Genomic DNA, 24,119 nt, shown 5'->3' with positions numbered 1-24,119 from the left:
GCTTGTGGGCTAATCCTGTTTCCTGCTTCGCTAACCTCTGGTGTCAGGGGGGGACAAAGAGTGTCATCTGAGGTCAGGAAGCATTCGACCAAACAATAATCACAAACCGATATGTTGTTGGTGCCTTAAAACAATGTTCACGTCTTGTTTGTTTTAGGCCTTTTTCCTTCCAAAGACGGAGGAATTTCGTTTCTTTTCTTTTTCTGTTTGTTTTCTGAACGGTTTATTTCTTCTCTTTGACCGACAGACACTTTTAAGTTTTGTTTTATGTTTTTTTTTTTTACCTGTGTGTAGGCGCTGAACACATGGCTCTGTACTTCATCCATTGAGTCCATCCCATAAGCCACAGTCCCAAGATGGAGGCGACGGAAGACCATTTCATTTTGGGTGAGAGTCCCTGGTAGAGAAAACAGATTAGATTAGATGATTAGATAGATACTTTATTGATCCAGTGGGAAATTCAAGCATCCACAAGCAGCAAAGTCAAACAATTAGAATATAAAAGCAATAAAACACAGAACTCAAACAGAAAATGTGCACTATATGCACCCAGATGTGATATACTATATAATCAGTGATGGGACTAACAGCATTATAAATAAATAATTTATAACGTTACTAATGGTGCTAGTTTTTCAGTAACACTAATCCAAAAAGTTTCCGCTATAACTCCGTTACTGTTACTGACAATAAAATGCACCGTTACTTGACTCAAGAGGTCCGGTCTCAAAATAATAATAATAATAATAGACCCGTTCAAGTGTAGGCTACTGTTATATCGGCTACACATTTTTTTTCAGTCCATCAACAAGTCAGAAAAAAGACATTTATCTGGAATTAACTTTTAGGGGGGCGAGTCCAAGTGCTTTGACATATTTGAGCCTTTTTTATATAAAAAAGTAACGCAATAGTCACTTTTCCTGGTAATTAGTTACTTTTATAACTTTTTAATGGATATTTATTGTCACTCTCATTTACTATTTATTACCTTAATTCTTTATTGCTAATTATTCTTTTACTCAGTCTCTATGCATTATTTATATCGATTGATTTGTTGATGATTGATTGTGCAGCGGAGAAACTGAATTTCCTTTGGGATAAATAAAGTATTTATGTATCTATCTATGTAATAATGTAATAACTCAGTTACTAACTCAGTTACTGTTTGGGGGAAAGTAACAAGTAACTATGACTAATTACTTTTTAAAAGCAACGTGCCCAACACTGAATATACTAAAAATAGAGTAAATTGAAAAAACAGAATAATCAAACTGATAACTTCTGCATTAAACAGTCTTTTCAGATTTTGCTTGTTAAGGAGAGACACTACAGGTGAATAGGGTAAACATTTTAACTAACAGATATCACCATGAAACTTCCCAAGTTTATCACTCGCATTAAGACAAATAATTTTTTTATTAGAAGTTTTGTCAAATTATATGTTTGTAAATGAGGCAATATCTAATGAAATATGCGCTAATTTTCATACATTTCCAGAACGTAAATCTGAACAATGGATAAAGCCACTTTCAAAATTCTTGTTTTATTTTGTTGACATATGAGAGTCAGAAGTTTTTACAGAGGAGGATTCTGGATATCTCTTTTTATCACTCTGTAAATGAGCCCTAAAAACATCAAATGTCTCCATGTTTTTAGTAATAAAATGTTGTATAAATGAGGCTGTGAATGATATATCAACAAACCCCTCTGTAAAAACCTTCAGAATATAGAAAGGGATCAAAGTGGAAGAGTTGGTGTCTGTAAGTGCTGCTGAAGTGGAGATTTCTAGAGAGGAGTCTGAGTCTGAAAAAGACTTGTACTGTAAAATTACATATTGTTAATGTAAATCCTACTTTTACGATTGGTTGCAGATACGGATGAAATGACAATTTCTGGATTCTACATAATTGTTCGGGAGAGAGAGAGCTTTACAATGACACCTGACATGATAACAAGCACAGCACAGTGTGTCACAGTAGCTGTTAATTTTGGTGAATTTAGGAGAAATTTACAGAGGAAAGAGACAAAATGAAGTAAAATAAAAACCTTAATGTGTTTTTTATACCATTTCTTTTGACTTTTCTGAAAGAATACATGTTAAGGAGGAAAAATAGCCCAAAATCTCAAAATTGATCAGTGCATGAAAAAACAGTGTTTTTGCCTGTTAGTGTCTCGCCCAGATCATTTTAAAAACCACCTAACCTACTCTAAAAAGCGGCTGCCTGGGATTTGCAGCCATTAATCACCTCCTTAAACCAGAGTTTACATGTCACACATTGTGAGTGGAAATAAACCGGTAAGAAAACCAGAAGCCCGACACACACAAACCTCCATATCCTCGCACTCACTCTAAAAGCATTTTCCGCCAGTATATCAAAAAGAGCTCAGGGGCCCCACATGTACATTAGCCTGACCTGCAGACCCCCCCTCCCCCTCCACCCCTCCTCTCTCCCTGCTCGGCCTTATCACGCTCTGGACGGGGGAAACAGCGGATCACTTTATTGGGCATGAGGGCAGTAAATCTGACGTGCAACACCTCGCAGCCTGGAGGAAGTGCACTGGTGGAGGTGTTGTTGCTCTGAAGGTGTGTATGGATGAGAGACTTCAGGCTTTTTTTTATGATTTAAGGGTCCAATAAGTAGCAGGTCGGTCGCTGGGAGCAGAAACCCCACCACAGAGTAAAAGAAAAGCCCCCCTCCCACCCCACAGGGAAGGAAATGACTTAAGTCTGTCCAACTGACTGAGACTTCCTTGGTAAATCCTCAGCACCACAACGTCTCGTTTTAGCACCACACAGCGGCCGCGCTGCCACTTCTGGCCTTCTTCAAACTGTGCTGCTCAGGATTATTGTAGTTAACTGAGACTAAAACTAAAACTAGGAGTGAGAAAATTATTTAGCAAACTGAAATATCTTCAGTGGAAAACTTTGGTGCCTTCTTATGCCTTGAGAAAAGGTCAATGACCGAAACGTCGGCCGAGTAAAAAGTTTCAAATGAGAAGAAAGTGTGCAGGAGTTTTTCTACTAGATAAACTAAATAAACTAAATAAAAACTACAATGAACAATGCAAAAATAACTAAAACTTAAAGGGATAGTTCAACATTTTGGCAAATTGGCCCATTGCCATAATCCCTATAGTCATAGCAGTAGGTTCGTTACCTTTAATTGTCGGTGCAAGCTATTTTTAGAACGGCGGAGCAGAGCCGCGAGCTGCTCAGAGCTACGCTACGGAGGCTCATTATGGGATTTCTTGGTTTCCCTCATCAAACTCATCAAATACACAATCCAACAACTCCACAACGCTCTGGTGGACAAGTTGTGACCTGCACATTCACCACGCTATGAGATAATAACACAACGTTACCACACAGAGTTGTTGTAGAGGGAAATTCATGCAAAACCGCTGATGCGCGTTGAGGGAAACCAAGAAATCCCATAATGAGCCTCCGTAGCGTAGCTCTGAGCAGCTCGCGGCTCTGCTCCGCCGTTCTAAAAATAGCTTGCACCGACAATTAAAGGTAACAAACCTACTGCTATGACTATAGGGATTATGGCAATGGGCCAATTTGCCAAAATGTTGAACTATCCCTTTAACCTGAATTGCAGATGACATCATCTTATTTTTAAGCTATTATTATTATTATCATTCACAGCTTAGTTTTCTTAGAGATGTCTAAAGCTCAACATGGGACGACTTGGAGTACGACCCACAGGTAGATGAGAGTGAAAAGAACCTGATGAGGACTGATGGGAACATTATGGGATGCAACTAAAAGGGAAAAATCCCACAAATGTGGAAGTTCATCTTCAGAGGCTTTCTCCTAAAACCTGAAAAACTACAACTAAGACTCAGACTCAATAAAAACTAAACTAAAACTGATTCATCACTTGTTGAACTCACTAAATCTAAACTGAAATTTAAAAAAAAGTAAACTGAAAATCTAAATTAAAATAAAAAACTAATGACATTTTTAAAACTATAGCAACGCTCGGTCTCACCTGTTTTGTCGGTCAGCAGGTAGGAGATGCGTCCCAGCTGCTCCGGTATGGTGCTCGCCCTCACCACCGTCCCAGGGATCTTGGAGTCTTTCTTAATCATCCAACTGAAAACCATCTTTCCCATGTCCAGATTCACACGCAAACTGTTTGAAAAAAAGAAAAAAAAAAGAAAAGGAAATTAGCGTTTTATGTCGTAGATGAAAATCCAACACTGCAGATGTTTGTTTTGTTCTGTTTGTCTTGTCATGTTCAAAGCAAAAAATAATCTATTACAAATTCTATACAAAAATTATTTAGTATTCATGAGGGGAGTTATAATTTAAGGGGTAAAAGTAACTTTAATTTAACGTTAATTGGGACAAACAGGAAAGGTTTTTGTGTTTCAGTCAGCGGGGTGACACTATGGAACAAGTTCACTATGGAGTTGAAACAGTTTTAAATGTTTTTTTTCCATTTGTATCTGTATGTGGGCATGTGTAGTATATGTATGTTTGTATGTATGTATAATTAGTGTGTATAAGTAAATTCTATTCATGATTTCGTAACATAAGATATGTTTAGACAAGGATCTTAGTCATATATAAGGAGAGGGGGTGGGAGTTTATAAGTTTTACTTCTTCTCACTCCTTCTCGAATATGTATTCTATATCTCATGTTTAAATGTTTTGTGTCTTATTCTCTTTTTTTATTTTTTTATTTTCATATTCGAAATAAACACTTAAATCAATCAATCAATCGATCAATGAATCAACCAGTCTTATTGAATCTTTACCTGATGGGCACGATGTGAGAGAAGAGCAGCAGGAAGCGGAAGATCTGGAGGTACCAGCGCCCGGCGAAGTGCTGCAGCGCCACCATGACCAGCGACACCACCACCAGAGCGCTGAACAGGATCTTAGTCAGACAGTTCACCTCCAGGTCAAACAGACCCACCTGTTAATGCAGCAGCAGCAGCAGCAGACACAGGGTTAATGCATCAATACGGTCGTCAGCGGGTGTGTGTGTCTGCCGTTAAGGTTTAATCAGAAACTAGTGGCTTTATTTCAGGGTTTCTGCAGGTACCAGCAAATCTAATTTAATGCTTTTTAAGGCCCTTTTTAATGCCATTTCAAACATTTTTAATGCCCGTGACTGCAAATACTATACGAGTGCATACATACACTTACCTACAGTATATACACATACAGTACACACACCCAGTTACTTGGTTCTGCATGTTTATCAACACCAATAGGGGTGCACCGACTGCAATTTTCTGGCCGATCACTGATTCCAATTTTTGTCAAAAGCGATAAAAAAAATTTAAAAAAAGTCAACAGTATCCTGCCACCACCTAAAAATATTAATTTAGAAAATTCTCAATTTCTTCACCCACGTTTAATTTTACTGTAAATTAACTGTATAATTCCCCTATTTTTCTGCTCTTTTGATATCAAAATCTCACTGTATGAATCAATCAATTTTTTGAATCACTTTTTTAATGCCTTTTAAGGCCTTAATTTTAGCAAAATATATTTAATAATAATAATAATAGTCGAAGCTCCTCTTCCCGGTTCATCAAATTTGGACGAACCAGGAAGAGGAGCTTCAAGAAGCTTCCGCTACAAAACAAGCTTGAAATATAGACTTAGACAATTTTCGCATTTCGGGGCTTCAATACAAGAGGGACATTACATACGAGCAGCATGGAGGTATTTGGATGTTTTTTGGTGTATCTTTTTGTTACGAAGACAGTTGGTATCCATTTGCAACCGTTATATGGACATGCACTGCTACGCCGAGACCCCCTGTAACTCAGAGAAGCCACGGAGGACTCTGAAATTTCAATTTTGGGTGAACTATCCCTTTAATTAAGAAAAAAATGAAGAAATTGTTAGGAAGACTTTACTTCTCCACGTGTATAGAAGCGTCTTTGTGAGAACTAACTGAGCCAGCAGCGCCGGTCTCTCTCTGGTTCACACTACTGTACCTTGTGCCGCGGGTTGGAGGTGTTCATGACGCTGCGCAGCTCCTTGCCCGTGTAAATCACAACCCCCACCACCGTGCCTGCAGAGAGAGAAAGGGGTCGGGGGGGGGGGGGTTAAATCAGCCGCAGGGCCATAGCTACAGCAAAAAGGAGCAACATCAAACGTCAAAATAAGATGTTTCCCCATACAGATGTGTAACCGCTGCACAGTGTTACAGTTAGAAAGGAGCAGAAATCTCTCAACACCTCGTAATCAATTCTGTTTTGTTTAGACAACTCATCAGATCACCAGCTCTGACTGTTACCCCCTTCACCCCCTGCACCCCCAGTCAGTCAGTCAGTCACATATTTACCAGAGGCGACAACCGTGCTGGCCCACAGGGTGTTTTCGATGCTGAGGCTTTCGTTGACGGGGGGGTCTCCGTCCTCCTGCAGCAGTTCAAACACACAGAGAGAGAGAGAGAGAGAGAGAGTGTTGGGTAAGAATGAGGCGCGAAGACAGAAACTGGATAAATACGAGGTTTTCTACACAGAAAGAGGCGGCAAAAATAACACTAAAGACATAACAATGATGTTCATTCCCTCAGACACAGATGTGGATTAATGCTATTATTATTATTTATATTATTTAGTGCTGCAAAACATAAATACAGTGGGAAAACAACATAAAGATATACTGTATATAGAGATAGATTAACAATTTCATTTAATTTTGATTTATTCCATTCATGGTTTAGATACTTCACACGGTTGCACATATTTACATGATGTACACATATGAAAAGGAGCAGGATGAAGAAAAACGTATAGTAACTGCTCCTTTCTATAGTTATAATTGCATTGGCTTAGTATCAACACCAATATTATACATATATATTTCAAAAAATTAAATATGACTATATGTCTATATCTACTCTTCTTTTCCCTTCTTTTTCTCTTTCTCACTCTTCTTTTTTATAGGCACATATATTGACTTTTTTAAACATTTTCTTAAACTGAGATATTTGTACAACTTTTCAGTTCCTTGCTTTGTGAAGTTAGTTTTAGTTTAGTTTTACACCTGCAACAAAAATACACATTTGTTTTAAGATTAGCCTTGCAAATGTGTGTTTAAAATCAAGCTTCAGTCTGTTTTATCCTCTTCCTCCAGTTTGAATAAGTTCTGTAAAGTTCTGTAGCTAATTTCCCAGCTTGGGATCAATAAAGTATATCTATCTATCTATCTATCTATCTATCTATCTATCTATCTATCTATCTATCTATCTATCTATCTATCTATCTATCTATCTATCTATCTATCTATCTATCTATCTAAATGTTCTGGTAATGATCTGTCCTTTTGCTTTATATACATTATTCTTAAGGTCTGAAGTTCTATTAGATCGGCCACTTTCAATAAACCTGAATAAACCTAAACAATAAAAGTGAAGACAATAAAAACAATCGTACTAAAGATGTGGGAGAGAATACCGGAGTATTAGGGCCACTTCCAGAATAATAAAGTCATCATTTTACGAGAATAAAGTGGCAAATTTATGAGAAGAAGTTGTACATTTACGGGAAAGAGTTGTTATTGTGCCAGTAAAGTAACGTCTAAACAAAACAGGCCAGAGTGCAACACACAAGAGATGCTTTTTCTTGCACATTCTTTTCAAAGACCTGATACCGATGACAAAGTGGTGAAACTTCTCTCCTTGTTGGTGAAACCGATACTGAAGTACAACGTCACAAAACGCTCCACGGCCTCATCTTAACACCTTTCCTCCTCTAAGACAACAGGTTACAATATTAGGACTTTATTCTTGTGATATTAGGACTTTATTCTTGAAGTCTGTGAAAAAAAATGTTTTCTCAATGTGGCCCTAATACTCCTGGTGACGGAAAATATTAGAATTTTAGATAGATAGATAGATAGATAGATAGATAGATAGATAGATAGATAGATAGATAGATAGATAGATAGATAAAATAATCTGTTCAACACCCAGACCCCGATGATAAATAAAACATGATCTGATCTTCATCTAAATCACAAGTGCAGACAAACTGAATGTATTTAAAGGGATAGTTCAACATTTTGGCAAATTGGCCCATCACCATAATCCCTATAGTCATAGCAGTAGGTTCGTTACCTTTAATTGTCGGTGCAAGCTATTTTTAGAACGGCGGAGCAGAGCTGTGAGCTGCTCAGAGCTACGCTACGGAGGCTCATTATGGGATTTCTTGGTTTCAACTCATCAAACTCATCAAATACACAATCCAACAACTCCACAACACTCTTTTTTGACAATTTTTAAATCGATTTCTTTTTTGATTTTTTTCTTTTTTTGATTTTTTTTAAATATTGTGCAATGTGCATTTGTTAGCCTTTTTTTTTTTAGATACAGAGAGTACAGGTTTTGAGGTTTAAGTTCACTTTATAATGGAGTATGTTAATTTATAGGCTCCTACAGTATTTGTGTGCAGATAAATATTAAAAATGCCTAAAAGACTAAAAATCGAGAGAATCGGCAATATCGTAGAATCGCAATTTAAATCGAATCGCCATTCAAAAAAAACGTAGAAGAATCGAATCAGGAGAAAAGCATATCGTCCCAGCCCTAATATATAGATAGATAGATAGATAGATAGATAGATAGATAGATAGATAGATAGATAGATAGATAAATAGATAGATAGATAGATAGATAGATAGATAGATAGATAGATAGATAGATAGATAGATAGATAGATAGATAGATAGATTCTTTATTGTCTGCCCCAAAGGGTAGCAGAAATTCGTCTTTGACACTGATATAAAACACAGTTAAAGCAGAAGTGAGTGATCCGGTCGTTTTCGCTAATGCTGCGTTCCAGGCAGGCTTTTGAAATCGTAAATTACAGCTTCAAGTCACAACTTACGACTTTGTAGCGTTCCAGGCAACCCACTCGTGTTTTTCCGACCTGTTTTACCGGTGAAAGTCACTATAACGGCCACTCGTAACTTCTGACCCGTGAACTCGTACCAGATCGAACTGGTACCACTTCACGGTCGGAAAAATACGAGTTTCCTTGAACGCACCATAACAGTCCTCGTCGCTACGTCACCACATTCACGGCGTTCCTTGGCTGCACACACAGCCCTGCATGCCGTTCTCTCTCCTCATTGGATAAAAACTGTAGGATACGATAAATGTTTTCTCTTCGGCTCAGAGCAGAGCAGAGGGACTGAGAGACCCGTGTTTCAGTCCAAACACTCTATGTAAGTGATTGCTGTCGGAAGATATAGCTATTTAAGACTTATATTAACACAAATATATCACTCACTTCTGCTTTAATATTAGGAAAATATTCACATGCTGCATCACTGATGGATTCTGCAACTCATTTAGCTGCTGAAGTCTTGATTAATAATCTATAATAAATATGAATTCACTGTTTATTAGAGCGTGGACTCTCTGTGTTTAGACTGTGTTTATAAAATGTTAGAAATTTGGAGTTTGGACCTAATATTACAGCTGTCATCAGTGAGTGAGTGATTTGGGCGTATTCAGACATGTTTACCAGTCAGATTAAATCAGTGTGAAGTGGTTTATGGTTCTTCAGCAGCAGCAGCAGCAGCAGCAGCAGCTCAGCAACGTAAAACACTCACCCTGGTAAATGTTCCAATAAAGTTATGGATGTCAATATTTGGCTCCTCTGCGTAGACGTAGGATCTGATCTGGAGAAGATCCTGGGAGACAACAGAGAGAGAGACACACACAAGAGGAAGAAGATGAAGAGGAGGATGAGCGCAGCTTTTCCCTCCAACTTGCTCAAAAAAAACCAACAGAAAAACGATGTAACTGTCAGATAGAAAACGTTTTCCTCCTCACACACACAAACACCAGATTCATTTAACGTTCACGGGACTTTGTGTTTGCTCGCTGGTTTTTGCATTTCACAGAACTTTTAGCTCAGGGGTTCGTTGGTCGGACTAACCGTTGACATTTAGTAAGACATTTAGAAACTAAATATTCATGGACTTGTTTGTGTGACGGCCTCCTGCCTGTGTATGCTTGTGTATGGTTGTCTCTGCCTTGTCAAGCTGCAGGTGATGAGCTGGTGGGCGTGGCCAATTCCCAACCTGTGATAAGCTGGTCCTTCCTCCTGCCTCAGTCTCTGCCTGACATCGCCTGGCTCCGGAGGGAGAGCTGTGTGCTGCAGCCCCTCGTTTTCTTTTGTGTTCCCTTTGTTTGCTTTGTCATCATTTTGGTCCCTTTGTTAGGGAAATAAATTATCATTTTGTTACTTTTACCTGCGCAGTTCCTTTTATTTGTCCGACCATGAGCCGGGTCGTGACAAATGTGGGGGCTCGTCTCGTTGTCCGTGTGCGCTAGTAAGCCAGAGTTGTGAATGAACTCACGGGAGTTTGTGAATGGAACCGCTTTGGCGGCGTTACTATTGAGTAGCGTGGGAACCCGGAAGTCGCGAGGGCTTGTGTGTGTGGTTTGTACGCCACGGTTTAGCTGTGAACTGCGTCGGTAAATTTTGGGCCATGGTTGTGTGGTTTCTCTGGGTCACTTGGCTTTTGTTGCTGCTTAAAGATAATTGTTTTGTCCGGGCATCCTGATCAGTTAGCCGCCGGGTGAGCAGATCTCGCCACTTTATTATTTTGCCTTTTTTGTTTTGGTCGGTAACCCTGAGGAGGGGGTGCGCTGGCTTGGGTTGTTGCAGCTGGCCAGTCTCGGTCAGATGTAATATCCTGCGGTTGGTGTCACTTCGAGCTCGGCAAGCCGACGAAGACTACGTGAGGTTTTGTAAGTATTGTGGTAGGTAGTTAGGGGTTGGGGTGTATCGGCTTGTTTTTTCCGTAGCTCCTCGTTTGGGAGTTACCTGGTAAGTAGCAGCAAAAGTAAGTGTCCTGGAGTTTTGTATTACTGTGTGTAGAGTATGGCGGATGTGGCGTTTTTTGTTCAGGCTCCGTCGGAGGAGTTGCTGGATAAATGCACGCGGGAACAATTGTTTAAAATAGCGGAGCATTATCATATCGATATCCCAGATAGAAGGGTGAAAGACGCGACGATTCAGAATGTTGTGTTTGCTGCATTGTGCGAGTTGGGTATATTGTCGAGTGCTGCGCGTCTTCCCCAGGCCAGGGTGGAGAGTTTGGCTCCACTGGCTGCGGGCGCGAGTGAGCTCACGTTTGAGCAACAGAAAGAACTGTTAGTGTTGCAACTGGAGCATGAACAAATGAAGCTCAAGATTGATGCTGAAAGAGAATTAGCCCTTAAGAAAATGCAGTGTGAAACAGAGCAGGCTAAGATTGTACTGCAGCAGCAGAGGCTGGATTTGATTAAAAGTGGAAAGACGGTGGGAGTGTTGGATTCTTTTGATGCGTCCCCGTCACCTGAGTCGCCTGGCAGTTTTGATGTTTTGGGTAATCTTCGTTTGTTGCCTAAATTTAATGAGAAAGAGCCGGAAGCTTTTTTCTCTTTGTTTGAGCGAGTGGCCGAGGCGAGGAAGTGGCCTGAGTCAGCCCGCACGCTGATGCTCCAGTGCGCACTGACTGGCCGTGCGCAAGAAGCTTATTCTGCTCTGTCAGGTGTTGAGGGCCAGGATTATGAGTGTGTAAAGTCTGCCGTATTGAAAGTGTACGAGCTCGTGCCGGAGGCTTATCGCCAGCGCTTTCGTTCGTGGGGGAGAATGGAGAAGCAGACGCACCTTGAGTTTGCTCGTGACCTGACGGGTCATTTTGCGCGTTGGTGTGCCGCGTTAAAAGTGGAGACGTTTGAGGATTTGTCCGAGTTAATTGTGTTGGAGCAGTTCAAAAATTCCATACCTGAAAACATTGCACAACACATTAACGATCTCAAGGTAAGACGTGTGTCTGAAGCTGCTTCTGTGGCGGATGACTATGTGTTGACGCATAAACGCTCTTTTGGTGAGTGGCGCGCGCATAGTGGCAGCCGTGGTGGACCGTTTGCAGAGCGTGCTGAGGCAGCTCTGGGGAGTTATGTTGGTCGTTCAGGTAAATCCGACGCCTGGGAACGTAACTCGAGGGGTTTTGAAAAAACCTGCAGTTATTGTCATAAAAGAGGTCATTTCAGAGCTGATTGTTACGCACTTAAACCCAGGGTTCCCCAGGGGGGTCCCATGGCGCAGCCGATGGGTGCTTGCTGCGCTGTCTCGTTGCCTCGCGCACCAGCGGTGAGTGAGGTGGGTGTGCCAGCTCGGGGTGAATCCGTGTCTGTGGGATTGGCGTCTTTTCTGCCGTTCATTTCTGGGGGCCATGTTTCTCTGGTGGGGGGCAGGTTGAAGGTGCCAGTTAAAATACTGCGCGACACAGCGTCCTTTGATTCCTTCATTCAGGCTTCTGTGCTGCCTTTTTCCGCCGAGACTCACACAGGTTGTTGGGTGCCTGTTGTAGGTATGGAAATGAATGTTTTGCAAGTCCCTCTGCACAAAATCACATTACACTCTGATCTCTTCCAGGGCGAGATAGCTGTGGGTGTGAGGCCGGCGCTGCCTGTTGAGGGGGTCACTCTGATCCTAGGTAACGGTGCTGCAGGTGAGCGTGTGTGGGGTGATGTGGCCCCGTCTCCAGTGGTTTCCTCAGTTCCCCTGGTGAGGAAGCAGCCTGATGAGGATGAAATAAGTTTCCCCGAAGTGGTCACAGCGTGTGCGGTGACGCGGTCTATGTCCCAACATTCTCCACCAGAGCCGCCTGAGTGTGGCGTGGGTGATGGTGAGGCAGTAGATGGGTTGTGTTTCTCCCTGTCTGATGTTTCCCTTTCAGTTACGCAGGAAGAGTTGGAGAGTGAGCAGCGAGCCGACGCGTCCCTGAAGGGACTGTTTGACATGGTGTTGCCTGCGTCGGAGGTAAAGAACGACTCTCACGGTTACTTTCTGTTGAAGGGATTGCTCATGAGAAAATGGGTGCCTCACGGGGACGATTTTGTAGGGGATCCCGTCCTCCAGATTGTCCTGCCTTCTAAGCTCCGTGAGACGGTGCTTCGCCGGGCCCATGATGACTCGGGTCACTGGGGGGTGAGAAAAACCTACAACCGAGTGCTGAAACATTTTTTTTGGCCTAAATTAAAAAGGGATGTGTCTGAGTATGTGAAAACCTGTCCTACCTGTCAACTTGCGGGGAAGCCCAATCAGGTGATTAAACCAGCTCCTCTGTTTCCGATTCCGGTTGTGGGTCAGGGTAAAGTCCGTCCCGTTGCAGAGAAAATAAGAGCTGTCCAGTTTTATCCTCCGCCCACTACTAAGAAGGAACTGATGAGGTTCCTGGGTTTGGTGGGGTATTACAGGGGGTTTTGCCGTAACTTCTCAGAAGTCGTTGCACCATTAACTGATCTACTTAACATGCGTGTCCTATTTGTGTGGTCTCCTCTCTGTCAGCAGGCGTTTGAGAGGATAAAGTCTCTGCTGTGTGAAGCACCGGTCCTGGCCGCTCCGAGGTTTGACCGACCTTTTGCGCTTCAAGTCGACGCTAGTCACATCGGAGTAGGTGGGGTTTTGTTGCAAGCCGATGAGTTGGGTTTGGAAAAACCAGTGTGTTTCTTTTCCAAGAAGTTTAACTCATATCAATTGAACTATTCAACGATTGAAAAAGAGGCACTGGCCTTAGTTTGGGCTCTGAGAAACTTCAAAGTGTACTTGGGCTCTGGAGCGGTACCCGTAGTGGTGTACACTGACCACAACCCACTTTTGTTTTTGAACTCGCTGCAATGTCCTAACCAGCGTCTGATACGTTGGTCGTTATTTCTACAGTCACATTGGCTTGATATTAGACACATAAAGGGTGCGGAAAACGTCGTAGCCGACGCACTGTCTCGCGTTCCTCAGGATTGAGGGTTGAGCTAAGACTTTATTGCTGTTATGATGTTCTTTTGCTCTCCTGTTCTCTCTTCTGTCGTCCTTCCCTCTTAAATTGCTTCCCACTGGTACCAGGTTGCTGAGGTGGGGGTGTGGAAGATGCGCGTGGTGAGCTGAGTGGTTCTCAACAGCAGTTGGTGTTCCTGTCCTCGGATGTGTGTGCCCTTGTGCGTGTGCCTTAAACATGGTAAACTCTATACGTGTAAAAAAAAAAAAAAAAAAGTAAAACTTCAAAGTAGAATGTATATATTTGTGAAGAAAACACATAAACTTTATAGTAAGTAGAATGTGTATATATTTGCAAAGTAAAAAAAAAAAAAAAAAAATTGGTTTGAGTTTTGGTTTAATGATGGGGGAGCTATTGTCGGCTTCGGGGTTGGGCCCCGTTCTTCAGGGAGGGGGGTGTGACGGCCTCCTGCCTGTGTATGCTTGTGTATGGTTGTCTCTGCCTTGTCAAGCTGCAGGTGATGAGCTGGTGGGCGTGGCCAATTCCCAACCTGTGATAAGCTGGTCCTTCCTCCTGCCTCAGTCTCTGCCTGACATCGCCTGGCTCCGGAGGGAGAGCTGTGTGCTGCAGCCCCTCGTTTTCTTTTGTGTTCCCTTTGTTTGCTTTGTCATCATTTTGGTCCCTTTGTTAGGGAAATAAATTATCATTTTGTTACTTTTACCTGCGCAGTTCCTTTTATTTGTCCGACCATGAGCCGGGTCGTGACATTTGACAAACATGACGGTTATTATGTTATTGTTACTTCCTCCTGAAACCCCGCGGCATGTTGTCTACTGTTACATACAGTACATCCTGCCCTCGGCCGGGGGCAAAGAGAGCAGGAGATGACAGGAGCAACGAAGCCTGAGTTTGGCCCAAAGCTACGTCCAACTATCTTTCTTTTTGTTCAATCAGTTATTTGTATTCCTAGGAATTCTTCTTTCTTGTTCTTCTTCTTCCAAGGAAATCCTACTTCCCAAACTTCACCAAACTCTACAGAAATGTTCGACCCCATGCCAGATTTACTCAACTCCAAGGACATGTGCCCCCCCCCCCCCTTTAAAAATTCCTACCAAACCAACGGTAGATGCTACAGTCTTGAAACTTCACCACAATGTAGCCCAGATACTTCTGAAACTTTTGTCCACTTAAACTCATTACAACTTCAAAACAAATCACCAACATTTCCATGCTGTCAAGATAGAATTTATGTATTATCATATTTTTGTTTAGATAACTGAATTTGTGACATTTTGAAATCTGCCTTGACAACAGCTGCCTGGTCTCTGACTCCCTGAGTCTATTTGACAAGACACACATCATGTCTCTCTTCCAAACAATTAGCTCAGTGAGATAGGAGCTGATTCTTGGTGTCAGAGGATGTGGGTTCAAGACCCAAACAGGAGATGTTTAACAAATATATATCAGAATTTTACCTCTTTTTTTACTGTGGTTTCAAATCTGCCTGCACAACAGTGAATGGCTTAGCCTACTCAATATGTGAAGCCACCATATCACTGCCACTTGCCAATTAGCTCAGTGCGATAGACAACGGTCTTTGATTCCAGAAGTTGCGGGTTCAATTCTCAACTGGTGCAAAGTGAAAATTATAAGGTCAACTGTCCTGTCTTCCTATTCTCCTGTTTGTTGCTCAGTATTTGCCTAAATTTGCCAAAAAAATGCCCGGACGTAACCCATCGCTGCGCAGCATCTATAATTATTATAATAATAATAATTATTATTATTATTATTATTAGATATTGTTTAGTCAGTTCACACTGCAGCAACATTCAGTTTCCTGCCACAGAAGACCAAGACGACCTGCTGATATTCACACGTTTGGCACTTTTTAGTTTATAAAAAGTGACTTGATTGTCAAACCAGCCGCCATTTAATTAATTTGTTGATGAACAATGATCATTTCAGCCCTAATTCAGCTTTGGTTGATTCATAATTGAATTTTAAAAAAATCAAAAAATAAATTTTTGCAAAAGAAAAAAAACATTTTGTTGGTGGATTCCTGCAAATTCATTCTGCTCACCTCTCTATAAGTTTTCTGGGTTTCAGTGTGAGACTGAATCTTACTGCACTAAAACAGACAAACCGAGTCTAAAGTATTGGCTTTTAATATTTAAAGGTATAGTATGTAGGAATTCCCCCCATCTAGCGGTGCGGTTGCATATCTGAACGTATTCTTGATGTTGCATTCACGTGAAATGGGGCAGACGTCAGACAGACAACAGACGCTGCATGTAACAGGATAAACAAGCCTCTATGTAAACAAGTGGTCCGCCAGCACGAGGCAAAACAATACAGGCCTGACAACATGTTGTCATGGTGATGTGGTATTGTTTACCTGACGTGGAGTAAAATGACATCCGGTTGGTTTGCCGACGGCCGTCTGCCTGACTGCACCTGAATGCAACACCAGTGCCTCCGTCCTTCCTCACACTACACAGTGGTGACAGTTTTAACAGGCCGTTTCCGTGGTTACCTACGGTCACGATGCAACATGGCCGCCTCGGTTCGGTGCGTCGCCCACTTATGTATTTGTAACGACTTGTAACAACTCATTCTAAGGAACCAGAAAGCTTTCATTTGTATGCAGCTGTGATTAGACTTCAGTGAAATACGTATTTATGAAAGAATATTTGATTTTTGCTAATTAAAGCAGAAGTGAGTGATCCGGTCGTTTTCGCTAATGCTGCGTTCCAGGCAGGCTTTTGAAATCGTAAATTACAGCTTCAAGTCACAACTTACGACTTTGTAGCGTTCCAGGCAACCCACTCGTGTTTTTCCGACCTGTTTTACCGGTGAAAGTCACTATAACGGCCACTCGTAACTTCTGACCCGTGAACTCGTACCAGATCGAACTGGTACGACTTCACGGTCGGAAAAATACGAGTTTCCTTGAACGCACCATAACAGTCCTCGTCGCTACGTCACCACATTCACGGCGTTCCTTGGCTGCACACACAGCCCTGCATGCCGTTCTCTCTCCTCATTGGATAAAAACTGTAGGATACGATAAATGTTTTCTCTTCGGCTCAGAGCAGAGCAGAGGGACTGAGAGACCCGTGTTTCAGTCCAAACACTCTATGTAAGTGATTGCTGTCGGAAGATATAGCTATTTAAGACTTATATTAACACAAATATATCACTCACTTCTGCTTTAATAAAAAGCCAAATAAGTTACACACTGGGGCTTCAATGCTCAAGCTTTGACCTTTATATGATGACCAGGCTGTCCTTCACTCTGGTTAACTCACTACTCCACTACGTCCTAACATGTGCAATTACTCCTGAATTCCTAAGTTTTTATTGTTGCACAGAAACGTCCTGAAGGCAGCGCTGCAACATTTCATTTCCTGCTGCACCGCAAAAACTCAAAAATCTTTCCAAGAATATTTGTCTTATTTCTTGTCAAAATGTCTAATTTCTAGCCAAAACTGATCTCTTTTCACTTAAAATAAGACTCGTCACCTAAACATGATCTTGTTTTTAGATCATTTTCACTTGATTCAAACAAATTTTCACTTGAAATAAGTATAACAATCTGCCAGTGAAATCAGGTTTTTTTTGTGTTTGTAATAAGAAAGAAAAACTTGCTCCACTATCAGATTTTTCTACTTATTTCAAGTGCAAATCTGCTTGAAAGAAGTAAAAAGTCTCTAAAAACAAGCTACTTTTTATGTGATGAGTCTGATTTTAAGTAGAATGAGATTTGTTTTGACTAGAAATAAGACAAATATTTTTGGTAAGAGTTTTGAGTTTTTGCAGTGTGCATCCTCCCTCTCTCCCTCTGTGTTGCTGCTGTTGTCTGACTCACGGCGGCGGTGGGCAGCCTCTGCGTGCAGGCCACCGGGAGGCGTAGTTTCCAGTCCGTCTCTCCGTCCAGCTGGTCAGTCCGCAGGAAGCATGAGCCTGGAAACACAGGAGATACTGAGGCTCCAGATGGAAACACAACTTTACCCCTAGAGGGCCACAACAGGCTGCCGGTTACAACACAATCAGTCCTCCTCTCTCCTGATGATGTGTATGTGAATGTGCACGTTTACATTCTCTGTTTCTGATCCATGATATTGTCGCCGCTGTTGTTCTCAATTTATATACGGTAAATGCTATGACTGTGGATAATATGAACAATGTTAAAGGGATAGTTCACCCAAAATTGAAATTGCACTCATTATCTACTCACCCTCAGTTTCAGAGTCCTCCGTGGCTTCTCTGAGTTACAGGGGGTCTCGGCGTAGCAGTGCATGTCCATATAACGGTTGCAAATGGATACCAACTGTCTTCGTAACAAAAAGACACACCAGAAAACATCCAAATAGCTCAGGAAGAGGAGCTTCCGCTACAAACAAGCTTGAAATATAGACTTATTTAATTTTTTTCGGGACAATTTCGCATTTCGGGGCTTCAATACAAGAGGGACATTACATACGAGCAGCATGGAGGTATTTGGATGTTTTTTGGTGTGTCTTTTTGTTACGAAGACAGTTGGTATCCATTTGCAACCGTTATATGGACATGCACTGCTACGCCGAGACCCCCTGTAACTCAGAGAAGCCACGGAGGACTCTGAAACTTCTCCCAGCCCTTAGTCCACATGAGGGGGAGGAGATAATGAGTGAAATTTCAATTTTGGGTGAACTATCCCTTTAATATAGCTGCCTGCGTGGTCTATCTATCTATCTATCTATCTATCTATCTATCTATCTATCTATCTATCTATCTATCTATCTATCTATCTATCTATCTATCTATGTAGTTAAATTATCTTCATCCCTCAATACTTTTAAGTTGAGACTGAAAGCTGAAACCTGTTAAATCAAGGTTCCTAATAGTTTCTTTTCCAGTATATTTGTCATTGGATCATTATCTCTTTACATGCTCATACACTCACTCAGTCAAATACAGTTATTTTATATTTATACATACCCATGTTTTTATTTTGGACTTTTTGTTTCATTTCTGTTTTTTGTAATTGTCTTTTATTATGGTGCAAATAAATAAATACTAATCTTTCTATCTATCTACAAAACTACAAACTTCTGAGCTGCTCATTACTTCAGGGATCAGAAGTGGAGCCCATCCCCCTCTGCATGCGTCATCCTGCCCCCCCTCCCTCAGCCTGGCCTAGGCTCTTCATAATTGACCTAATGGCCTCCACATGGAAAAGAGAGATAACCAGAGACTATTTCCAGTAAAACAAAGCTGTTGTTTTTCTTCTTCCCCTCCCCGACAGGAAGACGCAACAAAAACATGCATCGAGTTTCTCTGAAGACGCTCTCGCATTTTGTTTTTCTGGAGCAGCGGCGGCGGTGGAAATAAAATTTCTTTTTTTCTTTTTGGAGGTGCTTATTTTGAATGGATTTGTGTGTATTTTGTATATTTGCAAATTAACAAATCATCAGCATCGCAATTCACCCAGTTGTTGTTGCCGGCCATCGCGAACAAATCTTCTCCTTCTAATCTAATATTTGATTATTCAGATGAAGCTCTCCTGCCTCCTGCCTCCTCCCGTCTTTGCTTTTCTCTCTTTGCATTTGATTTCTGCGTGAGACGAGCGTTTCCTTTTCATTATCTTCTCATTTGAAAGACAAAATCAGTCTCATAGGCCGAGAAGATTAAAAGAGAGAGGCCATGTTTTGTCTAATCTCAGCCGGTACATGAAGGACTGATCGTTTAGTTACTGGACCCAATTACAATTTAGACATTGTAGGGCTTCCTGTCCCGGCTCAGGGCTAATCCCTGCACCTCAGCGCCTTTTTTAAACAAGTCATCCCCCCCCCCATCTCCCCCTCCCAGCCCCAAACAGTCTGTAGTGGAGATCTGGATGAATGACCAGCAGCAGATGTTTACCATTTCTTTCAGAGGTCCTTAAAAAGATCATGTCAGCAGGAACACGCTGGTTCTACAGGAGAGAGAAAGAAAAAGAAAGAAAAACATCAATTCAACACCAGCTCCTCGTCCTCTGCACAAGTCTTCTTCCTGCTCTCAGAGTTTTTAAAGTGTTTTTTTTTTTTTTTTTTGCTTTTCATGTGCCACATTATACCACACTGCAAAAACTCAAAATTTTTCCAAGAATATTTGTCTTATTTCTTGTCAAAATGTCTCATTTCTAGTCAAAACTAATCTCTTCCCACTTAAAATAAGACTCATCACCTAAAAATTAACTTGTTTTTAGATCATTTTCACTTGTTTCAGTCAATCATATCTATTACATCCGGTTTGCCTGTTCACCTGCTGGCTTTAATCAACATCCCTTGTTCTTTTTTACTTTTTAGTATGTTTTTATTTGAACTTGTATTATAAGTATTATTTATAACTATTTATTGCACTCTCCGCACCTTCTTTTTTCCTCTTTTCTTTCTTGGATATGTGTGCCATTGTTACTATTGTAGTTTATGTATTGTGTATGTATATATTGCAAGTACAAAGCAGCTGTTACGACGCCACTCGCCCAAGACAAATTTCCCTTTCGGGACAAATAAAGTTCATTTGATCATTTGGTTTCAGATTTTTCTACTTATTTCAAGTGAAAATATGCTTGAAAGAAGTAAAAAGTGTCTAAAAACAAGCTACTTTTTAATATGATGAGTCTTATTTCAAGTATAATGAGATCTGTTTTGACTAGAAATGACATTTTGACTAGAAATAAGACAAATATTCTTGGTGAGATGTTTGAGTTTTTGCAGTGCAGCAGCCAGTAACTCAAAAATAATAATCCCCTGCAGCACAAATCATCCTGCGGTGGCCCGAGCAGGACCCTGACCAGCTTTTACACTCTGCCTGACCTGTTCCTGCAGCTAAGTCCCTGAGCTGCAGCATGGATTATTGTTAAGTGGTCGATCCATCTAATAAAGATGCATTATGGCTCTTTAGATGCAGGTTAATTACAAAAAAAAAAAAAAAAAAAGGAGAAGAAAAAAAATCCAAAGCTTTTTTTTCTTTTTTCTTTCTCCTTTGTCAGCTACTGGTTTCACTTGTGCTTTAAGTGTCTCTCTGATTTGTCGCCCACATAACTCTGAGTCACTCAGTCATATTAGTGAAATGTGTAGAACAACATGTGTGACCTTTCCCTTCAGCTGCGTTGAAATGAGTGATTCACAGAGAAGCCCTCGGTTGGAAACTGAAGACAGGACTCGCTTCTCATGTTTCATGTGCAAAGACCACAGAGGAGAGACAGAGGCTGCACAGATTCCTCTGCAGCTCCCAACAACTTAAAAAAAAAACTACAAACTATTAAAAAAAAAATGTGACTTTTAAATGAAAAATATATATAAAAAGAACTTTATCAATAAATAGTACTTAATTGAATTTGTGTCGAGGATCTAATTAAAGGCGTTTCAGGCTCATGTCTGCAGCGTGTGCATTGGGTTTGACAGGCTGAAGCTCAACATTGATCACAAGATTACAAAATCTTTACTAACTCCTTTCACCTCAGTCGCCACCGGAGCACAGAAGATTAACAGCCCCCTCATTACTCGCTCTCATATAAACGGTAACTTGACAGTCTTAAAAAACACACACACACACACACACACACTCACACACACATAAACTATTCACAGATGTGGATGAAACAATCTCTAACAAACCTTCTCCACGATGATGAGATCTCCCACTTGAATGCCGCTGCTTTTAACCTTCACTGTGCCTGAAACACACAGAGTTTAAAGTTACAGTCAGGCATCAATCAACATTCAATAATGCATTCATTCATTAATTCAAACTTAATTCATAAATAGATTGAAAAGGTGTTCTTCGTTTCAGTTAAACCTTTGCAGAAATCTTATAATCAACAGATGAAGCCGAAATAAAATAAATAAACAGCATTAAAGTTGCAGTCAAATCCCGAATGATCCATCCTGTTTATAGCTTTCTATCATACTATGTCTTAATTTCTTTTTAAACTGTTGCTTTGTTTGAGGCAAGCTTTTTAATGTAGTATTTATTTATACTTGGTTGTTTCCCTCTCAGCTCATATCTCTCCCCTCTTTTTCCTTAAACATGTTTTGAATAATCGATTAAATCTGGATGTTTCACTCAAACACAGAAACTTATTGTTCAGAGCTGCGCACAAACCTTCAATCAAATATATTTTTTGAACTATAAATGTCTTGTGTTGGTGAATAGTTGCTGTCGGGCGACGCCTCACCGCTCACGGCTCAGTGAATTTAGGAAAAAGTCAGTTTTTGTGTGTGCAGATCTGAAAGAATGCAGGGGGAGTTGAGCCTTTTCTCTCATTCCAGTCGGAATGAACGGGCAAAATTGTTTGGAAGAGATCACTGACCTCTGCCCTCGCTCCTGACCTCTGGGCTTTGCATATGTAAGACATTAAAGCACATTAATATTGCTGTGCATTAGGGCTTCACAGCAGCTCTTACTACTACCACCACTGCTGCTGCTGCAATAAAGTTTGATATAGCAAAACACAGGTCGACACTGAACAGCTTTCATTTGCAGGAATAAATAAATTAAAACATGCACGAGGAGGAGAGAGGCTTTGACTTGTGCAGCAGCAGCAGCAGCATACAGTTTGCACAGTTTGCGGCTGCTATCATGGAGGCGAGCAGATCTCCGTGTGTTTATGGGTAAAACAAGCTGCCACATCAAAGGCACCGAGTGATGGAAACCACAAGAGGTCTCCTGCTTTTTATTGCTGGTAGCACTTTATACCGAGGCCTCTTATGTACACTTTTACATCCCTGCTTTGAATTACCCACCATTTCCCCCAGCCACCAATATAAGCTTTAATAGGGACCAAACCTCCTACAGTTAATAGATGCTGATGCTGAGGAATAAATAAGCATCATCGGATCATATAATCTCACACAACGAGCTGTCGGTGCTTCCTCACCTCTTGTTGAGAGTTTGCTGTAGATCTGAGAGTTCACCTCTTTGTCTCGGAGGTAGCATCGGATCTCCTCCACCGCCTCCCTCATGATGGTGATAATCAGAACGAGGCCCTAGAGACAAGCGACAACGCAGCAGTTAAACAAACAAAAGAAGAAAAAAGAAGAAAAAAAAGCATGTTTCTCCTAAACTACAAACTGTTTTATGAGAGGAAAACACCCAAACAAGAGACGATGCACTGTGTGAGCGTGGAAAGTACAACTGATTGGGGCCGGGATGGTTTAACCCTCTATGGTAACATGTTGCCACCACTTTTTGGCCTGTCACATCTCCACAATTCATCCCATTTAATGCTGTAATACTTTAAAAAAGAGAGGAGACCTATTATCACATGGCTTTCAAGAAGCCATACTGAATCCCTTTTTTGCAGACTTTTTCAAAGGGAACAGGTTTGCCACTTGGCTCCACTAAAACGGTCTGAAAACATACAGTAACTTCCTGGCCCTTTTTCATCTGGAAAAACATATATTTACACTAATAGATTAGTAAAGTTTAATTTTTAATAATTCCATGCAATTTATTTACTTGTTAAAATGCACCTGTTGCCCGAAAGCAGCAACGTACCATTCTAGAAAATTGCAATGTTGCCTTGAGGCGACAATGGACCATTATGGAATCAAAATTGCATTATGAGACTATGGTAGTGTGTGTTTAGGTGTAAATATAATGTTCAAAAACATATAATTCATCATCATTTTGTTTTTTATCCTTAATAAATGTGATTTTGGATGCAGTAAAGTAAACATCAGGCTATTATGATGATGATGAGGAAGATGAGAATGAGAATGTGGATGAGGATGAGGCCAGTGAAGGTGAAAGTCTACAGAGACTGCTGTTTCTAATACAGTATATGATAAAATAAATCATTTTTAAAAATGTCTTTAGATTATGTTTATTTAGTCTATTTTGAGACATAAAAACACTCCAAACATTTTTTTCCCCACTGGCATCATAATGCAGCGTACCATAGAGGGTTTAAAAAAAAACAACGACAAAAAACAAAGCAGCTGTAAATGAATAAATGAATAAAAAGGCCACATACCAGAGGAACCCAGTAGGTGTAGAGAGCGCCCAGACGAAGCTCCTTGACAAACTGAGAGCAGGCCAGCAGCAGGAAGTACAGGTTGAAGAAGTACTTGAACTGATTGTACAGCACCTGTCAACACAACAGAACAGAAAACAAACTAACAATAAGCACAGAGGTGAAGTATCAGTGAGCTGCGTGTCTGGTTATTATACGATGACATTTACTGCTGCACATTAGTATTATTATTATTTAAAGCAGGACTGAGCAGACGGATGTGTTTGACACAGTTGGTCGACATGTGAGGACGACCTGAGGATGCAAAGTCATCTACGTGTCCAGAGAAAAGACTTAAATAAATAAAATAATCTGTTCAAC

General features: G+C 40.9%; 1 protein-coding gene across 1 annotated transcript in view; it reads right to left on the bottom strand.

The window, feature by feature from the left end:
• The window catches only part of atp9a (ATPase phospholipid transporting 9A), a 75,537-nt gene that overhangs the window by 41,585 nt on the left and 9,833 nt on the right, over positions 1 to 24,119 (bottom strand). The window contains exons 3-13 of the mRNA XM_083975279.1: positions 23,760 to 23,873; positions 22,662 to 22,770; positions 21,400 to 21,458; positions 19,661 to 19,712; positions 17,625 to 17,719; positions 9,596 to 9,676; positions 6,318 to 6,393; positions 5,968 to 6,044; positions 4,771 to 4,931; positions 3,999 to 4,141; positions 285 to 397 (exon numbers count right to left, since the gene is read on the bottom strand). Coding sequence (XP_083831405.1) covers positions 285 to 397; positions 3,999 to 4,141; positions 4,771 to 4,931; positions 5,968 to 6,044; positions 6,318 to 6,393; positions 9,596 to 9,676; positions 17,625 to 17,719; positions 19,661 to 19,712; positions 21,400 to 21,458; positions 22,662 to 22,770; positions 23,760 to 23,873 — 1,080 coding nt within the window. The remainder of the gene's footprint in view (positions 1 to 284; positions 398 to 3,998; positions 4,142 to 4,770; positions 4,932 to 5,967; positions 6,045 to 6,317; positions 6,394 to 9,595; positions 9,677 to 17,624; positions 17,720 to 19,660; positions 19,713 to 21,399; positions 21,459 to 22,661; positions 22,771 to 23,759; positions 23,874 to 24,119) is intronic.

Source organism: Trachurus trachurus (genome assembly GCF_905171665.1).
Source record: "Trachurus trachurus genome assembly, chromosome: 7".
Taxonomy (NCBI): domain Eukaryota; kingdom Metazoa; phylum Chordata; class Actinopteri; order Carangiformes; family Carangidae; genus Trachurus; species Trachurus trachurus.
The sequence above is the reverse complement of the archived record's forward strand: the minus strand, read 5'-3'. Positions and strand labels throughout refer to the sequence as shown.